Here is a 21,332-nt window from a genome sequence, read left to right on the forward strand (position 1 = left end):
AATTGCTGCTTTCATTTTTATTTTTTTTAATTTAATTTTTTTCCAGTGTTCCAAAATTCATTGTTTATGCACCACACCCAGTGCTCCATGCAATATGTGCCCTCCGCGATACCCACCACCAGGAAGCTGTACTATTTTAAAACACATTCCATTTCTAAGGAAACAGCTATTATCTTTAAATCAGGCTTCATGCATCGTGGCCATTAGAATGGAGACAAATTACCTCATTAGCAAACTGCACCTCTCCCGAAGGGAACCGATCCTGGCGCTTATATTTTTGACGTCTTCTGAGAAAGCCTCTTAAGATCACTGGATCGTCTTGTTTCGTTGCTGCTATGATTCACATCTTTGTAAAGAATGAATTTGGCATGCCTCTACATGTTTGAACATGTGCTTTGCTGGTCTGCATTTAGCCCATGATGTCTCTGCTTGCTTGATACCCAGAAGCTTTTAGCTCTAATGCTTTTTGTGATAGAAGAAGGTTTATTGACTGTGTGCAGTTAGCCATGTGTTAAAACAGGAGAAAGCTTGATAAGAGTAAGAAAATTGGGCCTGAGAATCGTCTTGTCAATCCAACACTTTTGCTTCGTATCGTTTTGTTGTTACTGATTTCCATCCTCTTTTCTTTCTAGGCTGGGGAGTGACGATACGCAGTTTGAGGTTAGCTTGGCCAACAGTGGGTGCGAAGTCCATCGTTTCGATCCCAGTGTGAAGTCGGCTCATCTTCTGAAGAGTCGGCGCCTCTGGTATCACCGCTTGTCCATCGACTGGCGGGACCCACACCCAGCTGTGGCGGCCCAAAACCCGCATAGGAACACCAGAAAGCTGGGCACCATTTTGAATGAATTTGGGCATCACAAGGTGAGAGTTTTCATTTGATTGCATAATGAAATTAAGTGAACAAACTCATGAACTTGAAAAAAAAAATGCAAACCCAGAATTGGACGGTCGAGGATCCAGTTTCAAACTTCGTGATGATCGCCCTGTCATTATTTATAGAGTCAGCTCTGTAGACATAAAGTTTTGGCAAAGATCGAGGTCTTTAAGTTGATTTGTAGATTGCGGTTGCTGTTGGGTAGTGCTAGGGTTTTGGCTAAGACTGGGCAAGGAAGTGAGAAGCCTACTTCTGGCAGGGGCTCAAAAGTCCCATTTTCATTTGGCAATCGACTTAAAATGTTCAGATGGAGCAAACTACTTATGTCAGTCCCAAATACAAAGTAATCGGGGCCAGGTTTTTGTTTGATAAGTGATCGCCCACATATCGTGTTTCTCACTGCTGTAGCAACTGTCTTGAGTCTCCAGGCTCTGGAAGGCCAGAACATACATTATGTCTGATTAAAATGAACTTTGTAAAATGGGACGGACATTCTGTGTGTTGCAATGGATAAAATTGTGTCGAAAGATGTCAGATCTCTGCAAGTGTCTTCCTGTGAATGGATAGCAAAAAGAAACTCAGTCTTTGAACGGTGTTCCTTGAAAGCAACATTTTCGGTGTAGACCCGAGGCAATTGCACTCTGCTGGCAAATACCTAGATAGTTCTCCTGAGTGTACTTGGCCTGTGTTGGTTTGCCAGCCCTTCCCAGGCTTGGCCTATTTTACCTTCCTGTTCTCAGCCAGAGATGACATGTGATTTAGAACATGCCAGAATGGGTGTTTCTGAAAAACAGCATACATGGAATTCAATTTTATTTTATTTTATTTTTTTTAAGATTTTATTTATTTATTTGACAGAGAGATATCACAAGTAGATAGAGAGGCAGGCAGAGAGAGAGAGAGAGAGAGAGAGAGAGAGGGAAGCAGGCTCCCTGCTGAGCAGAGAGCCCGATGCGGGGCTCGATCCCAGGACCCTGAGATCATGACCTGAGCCGAAGGCAGAGGCTTAACCCACTGAGCCACCCAGGCGCCCCGGAATTCAATTTTAAACTTGAGTTGCCTGCCTGATCTTTAATACAAGGGCTTTTCCTCTGTTCTGTTCTTTTTCTCCTCCTCCTCCTCCTCTTGCTCCTCGTCTTTTTTTTTTAATCCATTTAATTGGACAGCAGGAGCTTCTTCAAGAACCACTTCGAAGAATTTGCTGCTCTTCTAACATGTGATTAAATACCGATTTGTATTTTGCTCCGCCATTGACAGGAACTAGCATTTAATAATTAGGAGACTTAATGCAACATACACAGGATTTGGGGGGTAAAATCTCCAAACAGAAACTGAAGTGGGAGCATTTTTCAGAACTTTATTTTATTTTTGCCACTTGTTACCTGCAGAGACCTGTGTTTTTTTGTGTATTTATTTATTTATTTATTTTTTCTTACAGCTGAAAATTACAGGCTTGATTCTCTAATATGTCAACTCTTGGTGATTCAGACAGCTAGCTACGGATTCTTTGTGTTCATTTGGGACTCCTGTTGCTCCTCTCTAAGGCTCTTTATACCTTGGCCCTATCTGCCCTCACTCTTCAAAGAATAGACTTTGTCAAGACTGCTTTTTTGGAGAATATTTCAGCAAATGATTTGGTAAATGCGAGGATAAAATAAGGCTTTGAAAAATGACCCGTGGATAAAATGTATCCAAGCCACATTTCCTATGAAAATGTGTTTTCAGATAATCAGGTACGCACCTGAATCGTGTTTGTTTAACTCTGTAGGAGCCGCAGTGGGCAGAGTTTTATGCTGAGGATGAAGCATGAGATCTTTTATGCTGCTCCTGGGACAGCAGAAATATTTACAGTAGTACCTAAAAAGGATAATTGTTTTAAAGGATGTTTTTAATATTCCTAAGGCTACTTATTTTTATTAAAAACATTAATAATGACACCTAAAAATGGTTGAGATAGTAAATTTTATGTTATGTATATTTTACCACAAAAAAAAAAAAAAAAAAAAGAACACGAGAGTGATCCGGGCCAGAATTGCCAAGTATATATTTGCTGCTTTAAAAATGATCCCAGGGGGGCGCCTGGGTGGCTCAGTGGGTTGGGGCCTTTGCCTTTAGCTCAGGTCATGATCCCAGGGTTCTGGGATCGAGCCCCACATCGGACTCTCTGCTCAGCAGGGAGCCTGCTTCCCCCTCTCTCTCTCTGCCTGCCTCTCTGCCTACTTGTGATCTCTGTCTGTCAAATAAATAAATAAAATCTTAAAAAAAAAATGATCCCACGAGCCCCGCCTCTGGCTCTCTGCTCAGTGGGGACCCTGCTTCCTCCTCTCTCTCTCTGCCTCCCTCTCTGCCTACTTGTGATGTCTGTCAAATAAATAAATAAATAAATCTTAAAAAAAAATTCCATATGGAGGATTTTGAAAGATTCTGATAATCTTTCCTAGGTGGTTTTTTTGGTTTGTTTGTTTGTTTTGGCAAATGCTTTAAAACCAAACAGCAAAAATGAAACCCATCAGTGAGTGATTGCTTCCATTAGGAACAGGCCTCTAGAAGCTATGTGGTGCCAGAAAAAAGGAAACTTCATTTCTGGCCTGCAGCAAGCAACGTCTGTTTTCATTTTCCTGCAAGTGTACAGACACCGGTCAATAGCAGGTAGCCCTGGCGGGGAAAGCAGGTGGAAAACTCTCGCACACACGTCTGTCCTTGAGTCTTGCCTTCTTCACTCATTTCTTCCGCTACCGACTTTAGAAACCAGAAGGGTTTTTGTTGTGTTCTTTTCACCTCATGATGTAAAACTGTTTCATACAGTTAGGAGGTGTTTTCTACGGGAAGCCGTGATTTTTCTTCTCTTTATTCATCCCTAGATTCCAGCCACTCAGGCCAAAAGGAAAAGCCAGACTCTGAGAGGCTGACAGAAAGACGCATAGGGCTTTTGTTCTGCTTTGAAAACTCTTAGGTAATTTTAGTTGCCAGCTGTAAATCAGAAACACTTCTAAAGCATCAGGTGAGAGCAGCAGCAGCAGCGAAAGTGGGAGAACCAGAAGCCAGTCTGGCAGGGAATCCTGTCACCTGGGTCAAGCATTATTAATGATCAGCTGTCTTCTCCTTGCTGATGTGCTTGTTGCGGTAACGATGCTTAAGAATTTTTCCAGACCGGGACTGGATGTATCGAGTCTGAAATTTCTGCTCATATTAATCATGACGTGTGCTTTTCCCCCTTAAGCCTTTATTACACAGAGTACCCTGAATGATCCAGGCTGATTGAGAAATTACCATTACCACTTTCAGTCTTTTTTTTTTTTTTTTAGAGATTTTATTCATTTACTTGACAGAGAGAGACCACAAGTAGGCAGAGAGGCAGGCAGAGAGAGAGGAGGAAGCAGGCTCCCCGCTGAGCAGAGAGCCCGATGTGGGGCTCGATCCCAGGACCCTGGGATCACGACCTGAGCTGAAGGCAGAGGCTTAACCCACTGAGCCACCCAGGCGCCCCACCACTTTCAGTCTTAACCATGCGGTTGATCCTATGAGTAACAGTACTGCCTTAGAGGTTACCTCTGGAAGCTCGGGGATTGACGTTTGAAGCACCCATTCTCGCATTAGTTAGTTTATTATTATTATTATTATTATTATTATTATTATTCTCATTAGTATTTGGCACCGATTGAATCATTTAACTGCTCTGGTGCTCCATTTGATTGCCAGTGTAATAGGGACCATGATCCTCCCCAAATGGATTGTTTTTGAGAATTTGATCAGAAAACGCAGTGTGACTTAAAAATAATTTAAAACTCGGGGCGCCTGGGTGGCTCAGTGGGTTAAAGCCTCTGCCTTTGGCTCAGGTCATGATCTCCAGGTCCTGGGATGGAGCCTCCAATCAGGCTCTCTGCTGGGCAGAGAGGCTGCATCCACCCTCTCTCTCTCTGCCTGTCTCTCTGCCTACTTGTCAAATAAATAAATAAATATCAAATAAATAAATAAATGTCAAATAAATAAATAAAATCTTTTAAAAAAATTATTTTAAACTCAAAAAGTTTTAATTAACAGTTTCAGTAAGTCTTTACAAAATTTTGTAGAAAACCTTTCTTTTTTCTTTCCCTTTGTCTTCTCAGAAAATATAGCAGATTCCCCCAGGAAATTGATAACCGCACCTAATTCCACTCAAGAGTTTTTAATGAAAGCTTTGTGCGGAAACTGAAGGGCAATTGGTTCTTCAGACCCGGTAGTAGACAGTTGTGACTGTTTGCTGCCCCGGGGCCCTGAACAGCTTTGCTGGCGATGGTGTAGAAAGTAAACACTGTGCGGTAGAGAAATTAAATAAACTGCTGAGAATTAATACGGAGCAGAAGCGGAGCGCGGGGCCTCAGCCCTGGGTGGGATGGCTGCGTGAAGGGCGGCGGGGCTCAGCTCCGGGGGCCGGTCACCCCCCACGGGGGCGGGGTGTCCCCCTCCCCCTCGCTGGGGCCCTCAGTCCCTGGGCCTGGAGCTCGCCACCCGCCACCAGACCTCAGGTCTGTCCTGCGGCAGGCAGGCGCTGTGCTAGAGAGAAGGGGCGCTTTGAAATTGAGCCACAAAAAAATTCCCTTTTCTTTTGCTTATCACATGAGCAAATATAAACAAGATGTTGATACCGCCCTAGAGTGAAGGGCTTCTTGGGAAGAATACGCAGGCTATGCTGGTGGAAATGGAAAGTGGTAGACTCGGGAAGATAATTTCTCCACATGTGTACATTATGTCACTCTTCATTCCTGGAAATTTCCTTTGCCTTAAATTCTCCTTTGTTTGCTGTTAGTCCTGCCGTACCAGTTTTATGTTTTGTTCTGATAAATATTTATATGAAATGTCATTCTAAATTCCTCTATTTTCTTTACTGTTATTATTATTTTTAAAATATAGTTTTAGTTCATGTCCTTTGTGTTCTTCTCTTAGAAATCTCTCTTTTTGGTTTGTGTTTGGCATGGGGGTACATTTTCCCTTTATACTTTCCTTTAAGTCAACTTTAAATGACTCACCTTTCTTCGAATTATCTGGAGAAGTAGTACCCATGGACTCAAGAGTAAACTGTGGCTTAGTTATGTTTTCTAATACATGTTAAAAATACCTCACAAACAGAAGATTTTGAAATGCTTATTTGTAGTGCCTAAATCATATTTCATGCCATTATGGCTCATAGTTAATGTATAGGTGAATCACTGGGGAATCTAAATAAAATGCAGACGTTGATTCTGAAGCTCTGGGGTGTGTCCTGAGATGCGCATTCCTGGCATGCTGTCAGGCTCTGGTGGGACTGCTGCTTGGGGAACTATACCTTGAATAGCAAGACCTGTACGGTAGTCTGAGAAACACAGGAGCAGAGGGTGTTTACTAGTAACTGGTGTCTTCCAAGAGGCCTGGCACTAGACCACTTTATTTCATTTTATTTTATATTTTATTCTATTATTTATTTCAGTGAGAGAGAGTGAGCACAGGGGGAAGGGTCAGAGGAAGAATGAGAGTGAGAAACCCAAGCAGACTCCCGCGGAGCCGGGAGCCAGGCACTGGGCTCCATCCCGGGATGCGGTGATGAGACCCCAGCCAAAATCAAGAGTCCGCCGCTCAACTGACTGAGCTACCCAGGCGCCCCTGGACCACCTTGTGTTCCGACGTCCGCCACCCTCAGCCCGGGTCCCTGCCAAGGGTGCTATGAGGCACCGATGATGTCCTATGCTTCAGATCATTTTTCTATTCCGGTGCCAGCCTCTACCAGAGTTCGGTTTCACACTTGCTTGTTTCTTGGAACAAAGTTTTTTCCTCGGGAGGGACATTCCCTTATAAAAATGTCTCCCAGGGGCGCCTGGATGGCTCAGTGGGTTGGGGCCTCTGCTTTCGGCTTGGGTCATGATCTCAGGGTCCTGGGATCGAGCCCCGAATCGTGCTCTCTGCTCAGTGGGGAGCCCGCTTCCCTCTCTCTCTCTGCTTGCTTCTCTGCCTATTTGTGATCTCCGTCTGTTGAGTAAATAGAGAAAATCTTAAAAAAAAAAAAAATGTCTCCCAGTGGTCTCCTGTACCAGTTCAAGGCCCAGACATGCCTCAGTCCTAGGTGACTTGTGGTTTACTCTCCAGCTAGATCCCTGCCTGTCAGAGATGTGTTCCTAACGGAGGAGCACATGGCTTAAGAGCAGGACTCCATCGTTAGGCTCTCATCCCAACTACCTAGGGAAGTGCTCAGGAAATATATAAGGTACTTGACCTCACTTTCTACCCAGCATCTTCCTAAATAAAACGTGCAGGGTATTGAAGTTTGGATGCTTGATCTCACACAGCCCACCGCAGAATTCCGAAGCAGCAGCTAGAGCATCCGGAAGCCTTCGCCACTGACGTTCAGGATACTTGGATGGAAAACACCATGGCAACAAGATATGCTATGGTAAAGGTAGAAATCCAGGTGACTCTTAGGGCCCAGGGCAGTCTTCCGTGTAGACTCGTTTATATTTTCCAGAGAGAGGTGTGTATCTTCTGTGTATTCGAAGGCAACTTCGTCTTGTAGAAATGCTATTTAATCATGACAAGGCTGCGTTTCTGTGAAATAAGCCAGTAGCAATTTAGGAATAATGAGTCAGCTACGCTCCTGAATTGCAATTTGAGTTGCAGAGACATTTTTCTGCCCTCATCAATCTGTAGTAGACCTAAAGGACAAACCAGCTTGGGAACAGGGGTCTAGAACTTGGGCACTCAACACGTAGGAAATGAGTTTTGGCTTTTTACCCTTTTTCACTTATCTGTAATGGTAAGATTTGCTGTGAAGCAGATTTCTGGGCTCATAGTGATTTTTCAGACCATTCAGTATTTAGCTAGCATGCGGATTGTAAAGCCTGTTTGAAGAACGAGCTAGGTGGGTCTGGATCTAGCAGTGGTTTGTGTTTTCCTTGGCAGAAGCCATGACTGGTGAAGTCGTGTGTGAGCAGTGTTCCCAAATCCGGAGACCCATTCCCACCTCTACAACTGAGTGGTTCTCAGGTTGCACTGTAAGCATTGGTAACACTGGAAAACAAACCAAAAATAACAGCACAAGCAAAGAATCTCATCAGCTAGCGACCTTGATTAAAACTTCGAACCCAGAACCAACCTTAGAGATTCACACTTAGCTGGTCTGTCATGGAGCCCGGGGAGCTGCCTTTTCAACCGATCCACCCCAGCTCTAACCCAGGTAATAAGATCACCCTGGGAGGGGCCCCAGCATGTAGAGAGGGCTTTAGGGACTCAGCCTTCCCTTTGCAAATCCCTTCTCCCCTCCTGTGCAGGAAACCCTTTAACCAAGAAGGGGGTTGAGAGCCTCTTCACTTCTGCAGCCTCCTTCTCTGTCTCTTCACTGAGTTCCTGTGTCCTCTGTGCCTCAGTGTTCCCTATGAGAAGGTGTGGGATATGAGCTGTGACTCTTTGAGATGGTCGTGCAGGCCAATATGCTATGTTGGTGAGAGAAATGAATGAAGAATTTTAAGGAGAGCAGAATTATGATGTTATGTAAAACAAAGCATTTTGATTGAGTGCTGCATTTTTGAGATTTTCAAAGGCGCCTGCCATTATTACAAAAGGAGAGGGTTCCACTCCTGCAGGAAACGAGCCTCTGGGGATCTGGTATTTGGTTTTCTTCTCTGCTGTGTGCCAGGGGAGGGTGTATTTGTCTGAGAATTTTGTTATTTTGGCAGAGTTTGGGGAAGGAGAGCCAGAGGGGCTATAAGCTTTGGGAGCTGGTGAAGGTTTCCCTCTGTGTGACTTTCTTTCGCACAGAATGCTTCGTTCCGTGTTACACAACCCAGTTTCACGGGGTCATGCAACTGAACGCCAGTTCCTCTCTCTGTGTTAGAAAGTGCTTAATGCCTTTTGACAGTAAGAAGCCCCAGAACTTGCTAACCTATTGGTGCATCCTCCAAGGGAGTGTATTCCTGAGCAAACCCTGTGAGGTCACACCCCGGCCAACCATTTCTGCCCCGGAAACTCAGGCATGCCAGTGCTCAGAGGTGCCTTGCATAACCAGCCACCCATGAAACAGGCTCCAGGGACTTGGGGGAAAAGCGGGCATGGTTTTATTTGAAGGTAAAACCTGATTTATCTTCCAGCCAGCGAAGAAGGTGTCACTTGCCACTTTTTAGTTCAAAGCATAAGGACATTACAAAAACACTGATTTCCTAGCATGGAGTGGCATTCAACAGTTTTGCAATTAAAATGATAATGAAACATTTCTTGTGAGAGCCTCTCTTTAAAATCAGCACGCCATTAGAAGGAATTATGTAAAGCAGCCTCTCTGTTCCAAGTTTTATTTTAAGATTTAATTTATTCCAGATTCTGCAGGAAAAAACCATCCATGTGACAAGCCTGCTAACAGATGTCAATTTAGTTTTATAGCACATGCCTGCACTTCAGAGTCAGAAAACGGAGATAATTCATTTCGCCCGCTGTTTATTACATGACACAGCTTCCTAACACTGCGCCCTGGAGGATAGCTGATTAATAACTTACGGGCAAGCAACTTATCACCTGCTTTCGTCTTCTGCAGTGTTGATTGTAAGCCTTATTTCACATTACCCTTTTGGATTACGAGAGATTCTGGAAAGAGCAAAGGTGAAAAAATGGATTTTTCTCTTTTAATTTCATCTAGGTCGAAAGACAGATTATATGGTAATAAAGAGAAAAAATAAAAATTACTCAACCTGAAAGGACTAAATCTCTATTATATTTTTTTGTGTGGGGGCGCCTGGCTGGCTCAGTGGGTTAAACCTCTGCCTTCGGCTCAGGTCATGATCTCAGGGTCTTGGGATCGAGCCCCCGCATCAGGCTCTCTGCTTAGCAGGAAGCCTGCTTCCTCTCTGCCTACTTGTGATCTCTCTCTCTCTCTGTCAAATACATAAATAAAATCTTAAAAAAAAATTTGTGTGTGTGTGTGTGGTGTTGGTGGATAAGACAAAGTAGTTCTGTAGGGTAAATACTATATCAGAATCAGCCCTAGTAGGGACTCTTCCCTTCTTCACAGTCACAGGGTCCACTTCACTAAGTTCACATGCCATAGTAATTATTGGTTTATATGTTGGTCTTCTGCTCATATTCCCATCTCTCTGTCCAGTCCTTTCATCCATCTATCCCTTCCTCCGTTCATCTGTCCATTCAATAAATATTTGTTAAATATCTTCCATATGCAAGTACCTGTGCTTAAATAATGAAGCTACAGGGGGGGAAAAAAAGTCTCTCTCTTTTTTTCAAAGCGTTTATTTATTTATTTGAGAGAGAGAGAGAAAGAGAGAAAGCTCATGTGTTCCAGCACACACATGTGTTCGGGCCAGGGGGGAGGGCAGATGGGGAGGGAGAAGGAAAGGGAAACAAGGAGAGAATCCCAAGCAGACTCTGTGCTGAGCGTGAGGCCCTATGCAGGACTGGATCCCATGGCCATGGGATCATGACCTGGGCCGAAGCCAAGAGTTGTCTGTTTTTGTTTTTTTAAAGATTTTATTTATTTATTTGACAGACAGAGATCACAGATAGGCAGAGAAGCAGGCAGAGAGAGAGGAAGGGAAACAGGCTCCCCACTGAGCAGAGAGCCCGATGTGGGGCTGGATCCCAGGACCCTGAGATCATGACCTGAGCCGAAGGCAGAGGCTTTAACCCACTGAGCCACCCAGGTGCCCCAAGAGTCATCTGTTTAACTGACTGAGCCACCAGGTGCTCCAAGTTTCTTTTTAATTAGGAGAATTTAAAAAATGCAGTAAGATATATGTAACATAAAATTTACTATCTTAACTATTTAAAAAAAATTTTTTTGTGTGGATAAATACAAGTTTAATGATCCATGGTTCTTCACGTGGAAGCAGAGATTTTATAATCCCAGGATATACAACCATGCAACACAGACCCATCAGCCAATTCTAAAATAAACTTGGCTTTTTACAACTATCCTGTAACCGCTCAGCTCTTCTTCCATCCAAAATGACCCTCATCCCACCTGAAAACTTATTGTAGGGGAGCCAGAAACCTAGCTTTGGGGCCAACAGTAAAAACCATAGGAAAAATCGTAATTCGGTGGTTAGTTGGTGAAACATTTCTTGTGAGAGCAGGGTATCTAGAGCCCTTCCCTGTGCTGCTTTGCTCTTCCTGCTCTCATTCTTTCTGTTCCCCTCCTTCAGCCCATCCATGTTAACTCCCAGTAGGTTTGAGTGAGCCATCTGCAACGCGTTCCCTTCTTTGGAGCTCGCCACGGTGCTGATCTTCTCTTTCCCATCAAGAGCTCTGAACAGACACTTGTCCAAGGGCTCAAAGCCTTCTACAGAGCCTTTCCTTGGAATGGGTTTAGTTTGATCATCATACTTCTTCTGGGTGATGAACACACTGCCCGGCTTCTTCCAGAGTCTGGTCAGCTATGTCAGGAACTGCTCATTCTCTGGCAGCGCCATTCTGGGGCGGCTAGCTCCCCTGCCCAGCTTAACTGTCTTTGAGGGTATAGTAATGCTAAGTATTGATCTCCCTCAAGCTTAAGATGGGGTTATGTACTGATAAACCCATTGTAAACTGAAACTGTCGTAAGTTGAACGTACATTTAACACACCTCACCCACAGGACGTCATAGTTTAGCCTAGCCGAAGCTCAGAACACTTAACTAACCCACAGTTGGGCAAAATCATCTAATACAAAACTTATTTTATAATAAAATGTTGGCTATGACATGTAATTTATTGAATACTGTTCTGGAAATGAGAAACAGAGTCATTCAATGGGTACACAATGGTTATACGTATACGGGTTGTTGATCCTTGTAATCATGTGGCTGACTGGGAACTGGATGGAGGATCCCACTCCAGACCACTAGCCTGGGAAAAGATCAAAATTAGGATGTAATATGGTTTCCACCAAATGCATATTGCTTGTGCACCGTTGTAAAATTGAAAAATCATTAAGTTGAACTGTTGTCAGTGGGAGCCATCTGTATACCACATTGTTGTGCATCCAATCTCTAGAACACTTCCATCTTGCAAAACTGAAAGTCCCTTCCCATTAAACATTAATCCCTTCCCCCACCCTGCAGCCCTTGGCTACCATCATTCTATTTTCTCTTTCAATTATTTTGATTATTCTAGGTACCTCGCATAAGTGAAAGCATGCAGTGTTTGTCTTTTGTCACTCGTTTATTGCACTCAGCAAAATGTCCATGGGTTTATCCATGTTGTAGCATGTGACAGGTTTTCCTTGTTTTTTTAAGGCTGAATAATGTTCCCTCGCATGTATATGCCACATTTTGTTTATCTGTCTGTGGACCATGGGGTTGCTTCTGCCTCTTGCCTATCGTGAGTAATGCTGCTATGAGTATGTGTGTGCACGTATCTTTTTAAGACCCTGCTTTCAGTTCTTTTGGATACATACCCAGAAATGGAATTGCTGCATCCTATGGGAATCTATTTTTAATTTTTTTGAGAAACTGCTTTACAGTTTTTCAGAGTGGCTGTACCATTTTACATTTCCATAACCAAGTCTCTTAAGATTTAACATGTAGCTAAAAAACCAGACATGTGATCCTGTAATGAGTGCTACGAAGAAGTGTGATGTGCTACGGGAGTATTTAACAGAGAAATCCAATCCCGTATGCCATTTATTTTTGTATTCCTGATGCCTAGTCCATAGCGGGGACTTGATAAGGTGGGTATCCCTTGGTGCTTGGACCCCTTTCCTTTGTTTCTTTCCTGATATCCAGGTGTCCTCTGTTCTGCAGGAATGGCTCTGGAGGGCCGGGAAAGAACTGAACAGATGACTACCTTTTTCTTGGTTGCCTCTATTGATCTCTGGCGAGAGTATGGAAAGTATTTTGCAATAGTGTTCTTTTTCTTATTCTGTATCTCATCTAATACTCAAAGATGTTGAGATATTTCCACCAGACCCATTCCTGCCTTTTCTTTGGGGGAGAAAAGAGAAAGCTGCCTACAGATGTAAAATCAAAGTGTAGTGGAGTGAGGGAGTGGTGGGGTATTCAGGGAGAAAATGTTCTTTCTATTCTTAGAACACAGCTTCTAGTCCCTAAAGAATTTTGTTCTGTAATGATAGCAAAAGGGCCTCTTGCTCATTTTCTCATTTGGCTTAAATCAGTAGCATTTTGCTCAATTCCATGCTATTTATAGATATCTTAAATTGCAATTTAATTCTTGAGATTTTTAAAGGGAATTTGAGATTTTCAAAATGTATAGGCATTATATTTGGAGATTCTTAACTTCTTGCCTCTGATTTTATAAAAGGAATTTGTTTCTCTGACCCCCCAAGCCAATGAAATACATAGTTAATATTCTACCCAGTTTTTCATTTTGTAGGCAATTGAGACAAAAATGGGGCCACAGAAATATTTGGCACAGCTCTTTTCTTGGAAATTTGTATTGGTTTTGCTGTTTGCCAAGGCAGTATTCTGATGATAAAGTGCAGAGATCCAGTTATCTGTCTGAAATAAGTCCTGAGGGATTCCCACAGTTGCCCCACTCATGGTATTAGCACAGGAAAACAATAGTGGTGGCATTAACAGAATGCTGTTTTGGGGGCGAGTGGCCGGTATTGGGCTGTGTTGTCTAGTGGTAGGGTGAGTGGTTCTCAGCCAAAAAGACCCTGCCACCAGCTCTATCTCCTGTTCGTTGTGTGTACAGCACAAGTGAGTTAAGCCTTCTGAGCCACGTTTTATTTTTCTGTGAAATGGGGAAATGTGAAATGTCTGTGAAATGTGAAATGTCTTTCTGCGCAAGACAGTTGGGGTTAAAGTCAAAACGTCTGTAAAGAACCTAGCACGATGCCTGGTCAGTTGCTCCCCAGATGGGAGCTCTTTTTTAGATAGTTACTAAGTTGGACTGATCTGAATGGTTTTAGGTAGTAAAAGGTAGATACCTGGAATGGAGTATTATGGTTTGGGCCATTTGGTATATTTTATCGTTCTCTGCTTTCTTAATAATAGTGGGGAATCTCTAATAGGTCAGTCGTTTACTCCAGAGAATGTTAAAGAGAATTCGTGTTCTGGAATGGATTTTGGGAAGCATTTAGAACATAGCGGTATGAATCGGATGTCCAGACACCACTGCAGTTGTTCGTAGGATCGATCTTTCTGCGGTGATGGTCAAAAATGTAGTTGGTGTGCATTTCAGAGAGTCCACCTGCTTCGTGACATTGGTAGGAATCTTGTAGTTCAGTCTTCTTCCCCATGTCCGTCTCTGGGGTGTAGTACTTAAAGTCCCACAGGCTGATTGAGTATATTGTTGGGAAATTACTTGGCTGGTGAGCACTGATGTCTTTGGAAGTATTTATGTAGCAATGATTCTTTAAGACATCAATTACATTTGCCTTATGATGTTGTATTTTCTCTAGGTTGACCTCTCTGTCTCTGAACCCCTCTGTTAGATCATTTTGCCTCCTTTTTGGAGACATACCCATTATAATACCAACAGTTGGCTGAACTAAGTGCTCAGGAATATTCCAGGTAACTAAATTTTCTTACTAAATGAAAAGGGGGCTGTTGCTCATCTCTGTCTTTATTATTCCTCTCCTGTGCTCCCTACTCTGGTAACTGTGGTAGAACTCAGCTGTTGAGTGAGGTCTCAATGCGGTTTTCCAACTTCTTCCTTACCTACCACTTTTCTGCAAGTATTCTATGCTCTAGCCTCATGAGGCAGTTTGACTTCGAAGTTGCCTGAAGTTTCTCACCCCATGGAGCTTCAATCATAATTCTTTCTATCACTAATATTCTCTCAGTTTCTGAGCAAATCAAAATCTCACCTGTCTTTCAAGTGCTAGTCCAAATGCTATCACATCCACAAAGCTGTTCTTAAAACCATTTAAGATTTTTAAATTACATAAGTGATATTTCTCCACTGTAGAAAATTTAGAGAATAGAGAACACAGAAAGTAAAAGGGGGACAATTAAAGTCACATGTCATGTAATTTTACCATAAAGATAATGACTACTAATACGTATATTTCTTTTCTTTCAGACTTTTTCTTACTATGGTAAATATATTTTCACAAAATTAAAGTGGGATCGTACTGTGTATGGTATCTAATTATTTCCTTTCTGTTATTGACTTTATTTTTTTAGAGCATTTTAGGTTCACAGCAGAATAGAGGGAACATATGGAGATTTACCAATTGCCCCTGCCCCCCATAAGCACAGGCTCTCCTGTTATCAACACCACCCCTCTCCCCCCTGCCCCGACCAGAGGTGCAGTTGTTATAACTGATGAATCTACGCTGACATATTGTAGTCACCCAAAGTCCGTAGTTGATGTTACAGTTCACTCTTGGTGTTGTACCTTCTGTGGGTTTGGACAAATGTATCAGGACATATATCCATTATCATGGTCTCATGCAGAGTAGTTTCTCTGCCCTAAATATCCTGTCTCTGCCTGTTCACCTCCTCCTCCCACTGCCCTGAACTACCAATGGCAACCATTGATCTTTTTACCGTCTGCATAGTTTTTCCCTTTCTAGATTGTCATATAGTTTGGATGATCAAGTAAGTGGTCTTTTCAGATTCACTTCTTTCACTTCATAAAATGCATTTGTTTCCTCTGTGTCTTTTCATGGCTTGATAGCTCGTTTCCTTTTAGCCTTGACCAGTATTCCGTATCTGGATGTGCCACAGTTCATTTATGTATTCACCCACTGAAGGATATCTTGGTTGCTTCCCAGTTTTGACAATTATGAATACACCTGCTATAAATATCCACAGGCAGGTTTTCATGTGAACATGTTTTCAATTCCTTTGGATCGTATGGCAAGAGTCTGTTTAGTTTCATAAGAAACTACCAAACTGTCTTCCAAAGTGGCTGTACCATACCATTATGCATTCCTACCAGCAGTGGATGAGAATTCCTGTTCATCCTTCCCAACATTTGTTGTTGGCAGTGTTCCAGATTTTGGTCATTCTAATAGGGCACTGTGGTATCTCGTAGTTGTTTTAACAGAAATTTCTCTGATGACATGTGATGTTGAGCATCTTTTCACTTGCTTACTTGCCATCTGTAGGTCTTCTTTGGCAAGTTGTTGAGGTCTTTGGTTCATTGTTTTTTTGTTGTTTTTTTTTTTAATCGTTGAATTTCAAGAGTTCCTTGTATATTTTGGATAATAATTGTTTACCAAATGTGTCCTATGTAAATGTTTGGGTTTTTTTTTTTTCCTAGTCTGTGGCTTATCTTTTCATTTTCTTGACATTTGCTTTCACAGAATAGAAATTTTTTAAATTTCAGCGAAGTCCAGCTTATCAATTCTTTCTTTCATGGATTGTGCTTCTGAATTACATGTGACTAAGTAATTCTTTTTTATTAAATTAAATTTTATTTTATTTTATTTTTCAGTGTTCCAAAATTTATTGTTTATGCACCACACCCAGTCTTTCATGCAATACATGCCCTCCTTAATACCCACCACCAGGCCCACCCAACCTCCCACTCTCCTCCCCTCCAAAAATACCTCAGTTTGTTTCTCAGAGTCCACAGTCCCTCATGGTTTGTTAAATCCAAGGTCATCTAGATTTTCTCCTCTGTTATCTTCTTGGAATTTTATATAGTTTCGTGTTTCACATTTAGGTCTGTCATCCATTTTGAATTAATTCTTGTGAAGGTGTAAGGTCTATTTTTAGATTTTCTCTCTCTCTCTCTCTCTCTCTTTTTTTTTTTTTTTTTTTTTTGGCATGTGGAGATCTAGTTGTTTCAACACCATTTGTTGAAAGACCGTGTTTTCCTCCAATGCTGTCTTTTGCTCCTTTGCCAAAAGTCAGTTGACTCTATTTATATGTGACTCTGTTTCTGGGCTATTTTGTTCCATTGATTTGTTTGTCTATACTTTTGTCAATACCAATCTATCTTGATGACCGTAGCTTTATAGTAAATCTTGAGGATGGATACTGTTAGTCCTCCAGCTGTGTTCCTCTCTTTCAATATTGCACTGGCTAGTCTGGGTCTTTGTCTTTCCATATAAACTTCAGAATTAGTTTGTTGATGTCCACAAAATAACTTGATGGAACTTGGATTGGGACTGTGTTGAATCTATATCAAATTAGGAAGAACTGCCATCTTGACAGTTTTGAGTCCTCCTAATCACAAGCATAGAATATCTTTCCATTTATTTAGTTTTTATTTTATTTTGTCAACAAAGTTTTATGATTTTCCTCATGCAGATCTTGTATATATTTTGTTAAACTTATACTTAAGTATTTCTTTTGCTTCTGTCTCCTGAAAGAGATTGTCAAGAATTGGTATAATTTCTTCCTTAATTGATTGGTAAAATTAATTGGTGAACTCCTCTGGGCCTGATGCTTTCTGTTCTGAAAGTTTACTGATTATTGATTTAATTTCTTTAATAGATACAGGCCTATTCAGATAGTCTATTTCTGCTTGTGTGAATTTTGGCAGATTGTGTGTCTCAAAAAACTGGTCCATTTCATCTAACTCTTCAAATTTGGGGGCACATAGTTGTTCATAGAATTCCATAGATGTCCATTGGATTTGTAGTGATGTCCCCTCTTTTATTTCTGATTTTATTTCTGATATTAGTAATTGGTGTCCTCTTTCTTTTTTGCTTAGTTACCTTGATTAGAGGCTTACTGATTTTATAATCTTTTCAAGAACCAGCTTTTGGTTTCACTCATTTTCTCTATTGATTTCCTGTTTTCAATTTTGTTGATCTCTGTTCTAATTCTTATTATTTCTTTTATTCTGCTTACTTTGGATTTAATTAGCTCTCTTTCTAGTTTCTTGCTATGCAAACTTAGATTATTGATATTAGATCTTTCTCCTTTAACATAGGGATTCAGTGATATAAATTTCACTTTAAGCACTACCTTCACTGCATTTCACAACTTTTTTCTTTTTTCTTCTTTTTCTGCATTCCACAGATTTTGATAAGGTGTTTTCATTTTCATTTAGTTCAAAATATTAAAAAATTTCTCTTGAGATTTCTTTTTTGATTCCTGTATTATTGGAAGTTTTCTTATTAATTTCCAAGCATCTGGGGATTTTCCAACTATCATTCTGTTATTGATTTCTAGTTTAATTCCACTGTGATCTGAGAGCAGGCATTGTGTGATTTCTAGTCTTTTAAATTTGTTAAGGTGTGTTTTTTGGTCTAGAATATGGTGTCTCTTGGTAAATGCTCAATGTGAGCTTGAGAAGAATGCATAATCTATTATTGAATGAAGTAATCTTAGGTATCAATCATATACAGTTGATTGATGGTGTTGTTGAATTCAACTATGCCCTTACTGATTTTCTGCCTGCTGGATCTGCCATTTCTGATAGAGAGGTATTAAAATCTCCAACCATGATAGTGGATTCACCTGTTTCTCTTTGTAAGTCTATTAATTTTGGGGCCACATAGTTTGACACTCTGTTGTTAGGCACATGCATGTTAAGATTGTTATATCTTCTGGGAGAATAGACCCCTTTTTCATTATGTAATGCCCTTCTTTATCCCCGATATCTTCCCTTGCTTTGAAGTCTGCTCTGTCTGAAATTAATATAGCTATTCTCACTTTCTTTTGATTAGTATTAACATAGTAAATTTTTCTCTATCCCTTTACTTTTAATCTATATGTGTCTTTGTATTTAAAGTAGGTTTCTTGTAGATAGTATGTAGTTTGGGTTGTATTTTGATCCACTCTGACAGTCTGTGTCTTCTAGTTGATACATTTAGAGCATTGACATTCAAAGTGATTATGATATAGTTGGATTAATATATACCGTATTCATTACAGTTTTCTATTTCTTGTCTTTGTTGTTTTTGTTTTTGTCTTCCACTTTTTCCTGATTTTGTGGTTTTAATTGAACATTTTGTATGATTCCACTTTTTTATTTTTTAGTGTGTCATTTTATACTTCTTTTTAAACTTTTTTTGTGTGTGTATGTGAGTGGTTGCCCTAGAGTTTGCATTACACATTTATAGCTAATCCAAGTTGACTTTTGAGTACTAGTATACCACTTCCTGGGTAGTGTGAGTACCTTATAATAACAAAAAATCTTAATTTCTCCCTCCAGTCCTTTATATCATTGCTGTCATTCATTCTACATACATATAAACATACGGTGTATACATATGCACACACAATAAAATACCTTGTTGGTATTGCTATTTTGAACAGACTGTTATCTGTTAGGTCAATTAAGAATAAGAAAAATATGGTTTTGTTTTACCTTCCCTTATTTCTTCTTCAACGCTCTTTCTTATTTTATGTAGATCCCAGTTTCTGACCTATGTAATTTTTCGTCTCTCTGAAGAATTTCTTTTAACATTGCTTGCAAGGCAGATCTACTGGTGACAAAATCCTTCAATTTTTCTTGGTCCAAGAAGTTTTATTTCTCCTTCAATACTGAAGGATAATTTTGCAGAGTACAGAATTCAGGTCAGTGGTTCTCTCAGTGCTTTAAATATTTTACTCCACTCTCATTTTTTTTTAATTAAAATTGTTTTTGAGTATAGTTGGTATACAATGTGACATGAATTTCAGATGTACAACATAGTGACTCAGTGTCTCTATTTGTTATGCTATGCTCACCACAAGTGTAGCTGCCATCTGTCACCATACAACACTATTACAATATCATTGACTATATTCCCTGTGCTGTACCTTCCATCCCTGTGAGTTATTCATTCCATAACTGGAAGTCTGTGTCTCTCACCCTCCTTCACTCATTTTGCCCAGTTTTTCTACCCCCTGCCCCTCTGGCAACCGTCAGTTTATTTTCTATATTTTGGGGGCTGTTTTTGTTTTTTTACTTATTTTAATTTAATTTAATTTAATTTAATTAATTTATTTAACAGAAAGAGAGAGTGAGAGAGGGAACACAAACAAGGGGAGTGGGAGAGGGAGAAGCAGGCTTCCTGTTGAGCAGGGAGCTGGATGCAGGGCTCTATTCCAGGACCCTGGGATCATGACCTGAGCCAAAGGCAGATGCCTAATGATGGAACTACCCAGGTGCCCCATATGTACTTTTTAGACAGTAAGTTTGGGAATCTGGAAAAAATGGTATAAAAGCTATAGAAAATACCCAAAGAAATTGTTGAAGCTTGGTAGCTTTTCAAAACTGAATTTCCATTTTCTGACCCACAGGAACATTTCCCTTTCTTTTAGAATATAAACTCCAAATCTTTTTGGAGAACCTCTTTTTCTCAGTCTTGTTTAGCCATTTGCCTTAGGTTTATTGAATTCCATGTGAATTCTCTATCTCCTGAAGGGTAATGCCGGTCTCTTTTTCTGCCTCATAAGAAGGTAGCTTGTTTTTTTTCTTGCCAAGAACACTGGTCCAGATGCTGTCACTGCTCATCTCCCCTTGGTTTTGCTCCATTCTTTTGGTCTTAATCTTTCTTCCATCTTTAATCTTTCCTCCTCGGCCAACAAATATGGTCAGAGCCTTTCCCTCCCTGAATTGTTTTTGTTTTTTGATTGTTTATTTATTTGGTTTTTTTAGATTTAGGTTTTTTATGTTAGATTTTTTAAACTTAGACTTCGTTTTATTGATCATATGGCATTTATCTTTCTTGATCTGACTTATTTCACTTAGCATAATACCTTCTAGGTCCATCCAGGTTGTTGCAAATGGCAAAAATCTTATCCTTTTTAATGACTAATATTCCTCTCTGTGTGTGTCTCACCTTTTTTTTTTTTTTTTATCCATTCATCTACGGATGGACACTTAGTTTGCTTCCATAATTTGGCTTTTGTAAATAATGCTGCAATTAATGTAGGGGTGCGTGTATCTTTTCAAATGAATATTTTTGTTTTCTTTGGGTAAACACTCAGTATCCTCCACTCTGTTCTTGCTCGCATATTTTCTGACAAGAACTAGGATGTAATTCTGATCTTTCTTCCTCTATAGGTAAGGTGTTTTTTTTTTCCTTTGACTTTGCTCAGGATTTTTTTCGTATCTTTAATTCTCTGTAGTTTGAAAATGATATGTCTAGGTGTAGGTTTTTGGTATTTATTTTGCTTGGTATTCTCTGAGCTTCCTGGATCTGTGGTTTGATGTCTCACTTTAATTTGGGGAAATTCTCAGTCATTATTACTTCCAAATATTTCTTCTGTTCCTTCCTCTCTTTCTTCTTCTGTGTATGTTATACTTTATGTGGTTGTCCCACAGTTCTTGGATGTTCTGTTCTGTTGAATTTTTTTTTCAGCCTTTGTTCACTTTGCTTTTCCGTTTTGGAAGTTTCTATTGATACATCCTTTTTTTTTCTTTTTTAAAGATTTTATGTATTTATTTGACAGAGAGAGAACACAAGCAGGAGGAGTGGCAGGCAGAGGGAGAGGGAGAAGTAGGCTCCCTGCTGAGCCGAACTTGGGGCTTGATCGCAGTACCCTGGGACCATGACCTGAGCTAAAGGCAAATGCTTAACCAACTGAGCCACCCAGCTGCCCCAATTGATACATCCTTCAGCTTAGAGATTCTTTTCTAGGTTGAGTCCGGTCTGCTTATAAGGCCATCAAGGGTTA

At 40.7% G+C, this 21,332-nt stretch overlaps 1 protein-coding gene across 5 annotated transcripts in view; it reads left to right on the forward strand.

Moving 5' to 3' along the window:
• METTL24 (methyltransferase like 24) overlaps window positions 1-21,332 on the forward strand; it is a 130,816-nt gene that overhangs the window by 47,760 nt on the left and 61,724 nt on the right. For all 5 annotated transcript variants that reach the window (XR_006818303.1, XM_046004827.1, XM_046004828.1 and 2 more), the window contains one exon: window positions 633-861. Coding sequence is in view for 4 of the 5 variants with exons in the window: in XM_046004827.1 (XP_045860783.1) it covers window positions 633-861 (229 nt within the window). In the remaining variant the exon portion in view is untranslated. The remainder of the gene's footprint in view (window positions 1-632; window positions 862-21,332) is intronic.

The sequence above is a fragment of the Meles meles genome, chromosome 5 (assembly GCF_922984935.1).
Source record: "Meles meles chromosome 5, mMelMel3.1 paternal haplotype, whole genome shotgun sequence".
Classification (NCBI taxonomy): Eukaryota; Metazoa; Chordata; class Mammalia; order Carnivora; family Mustelidae; genus Meles; species Meles meles.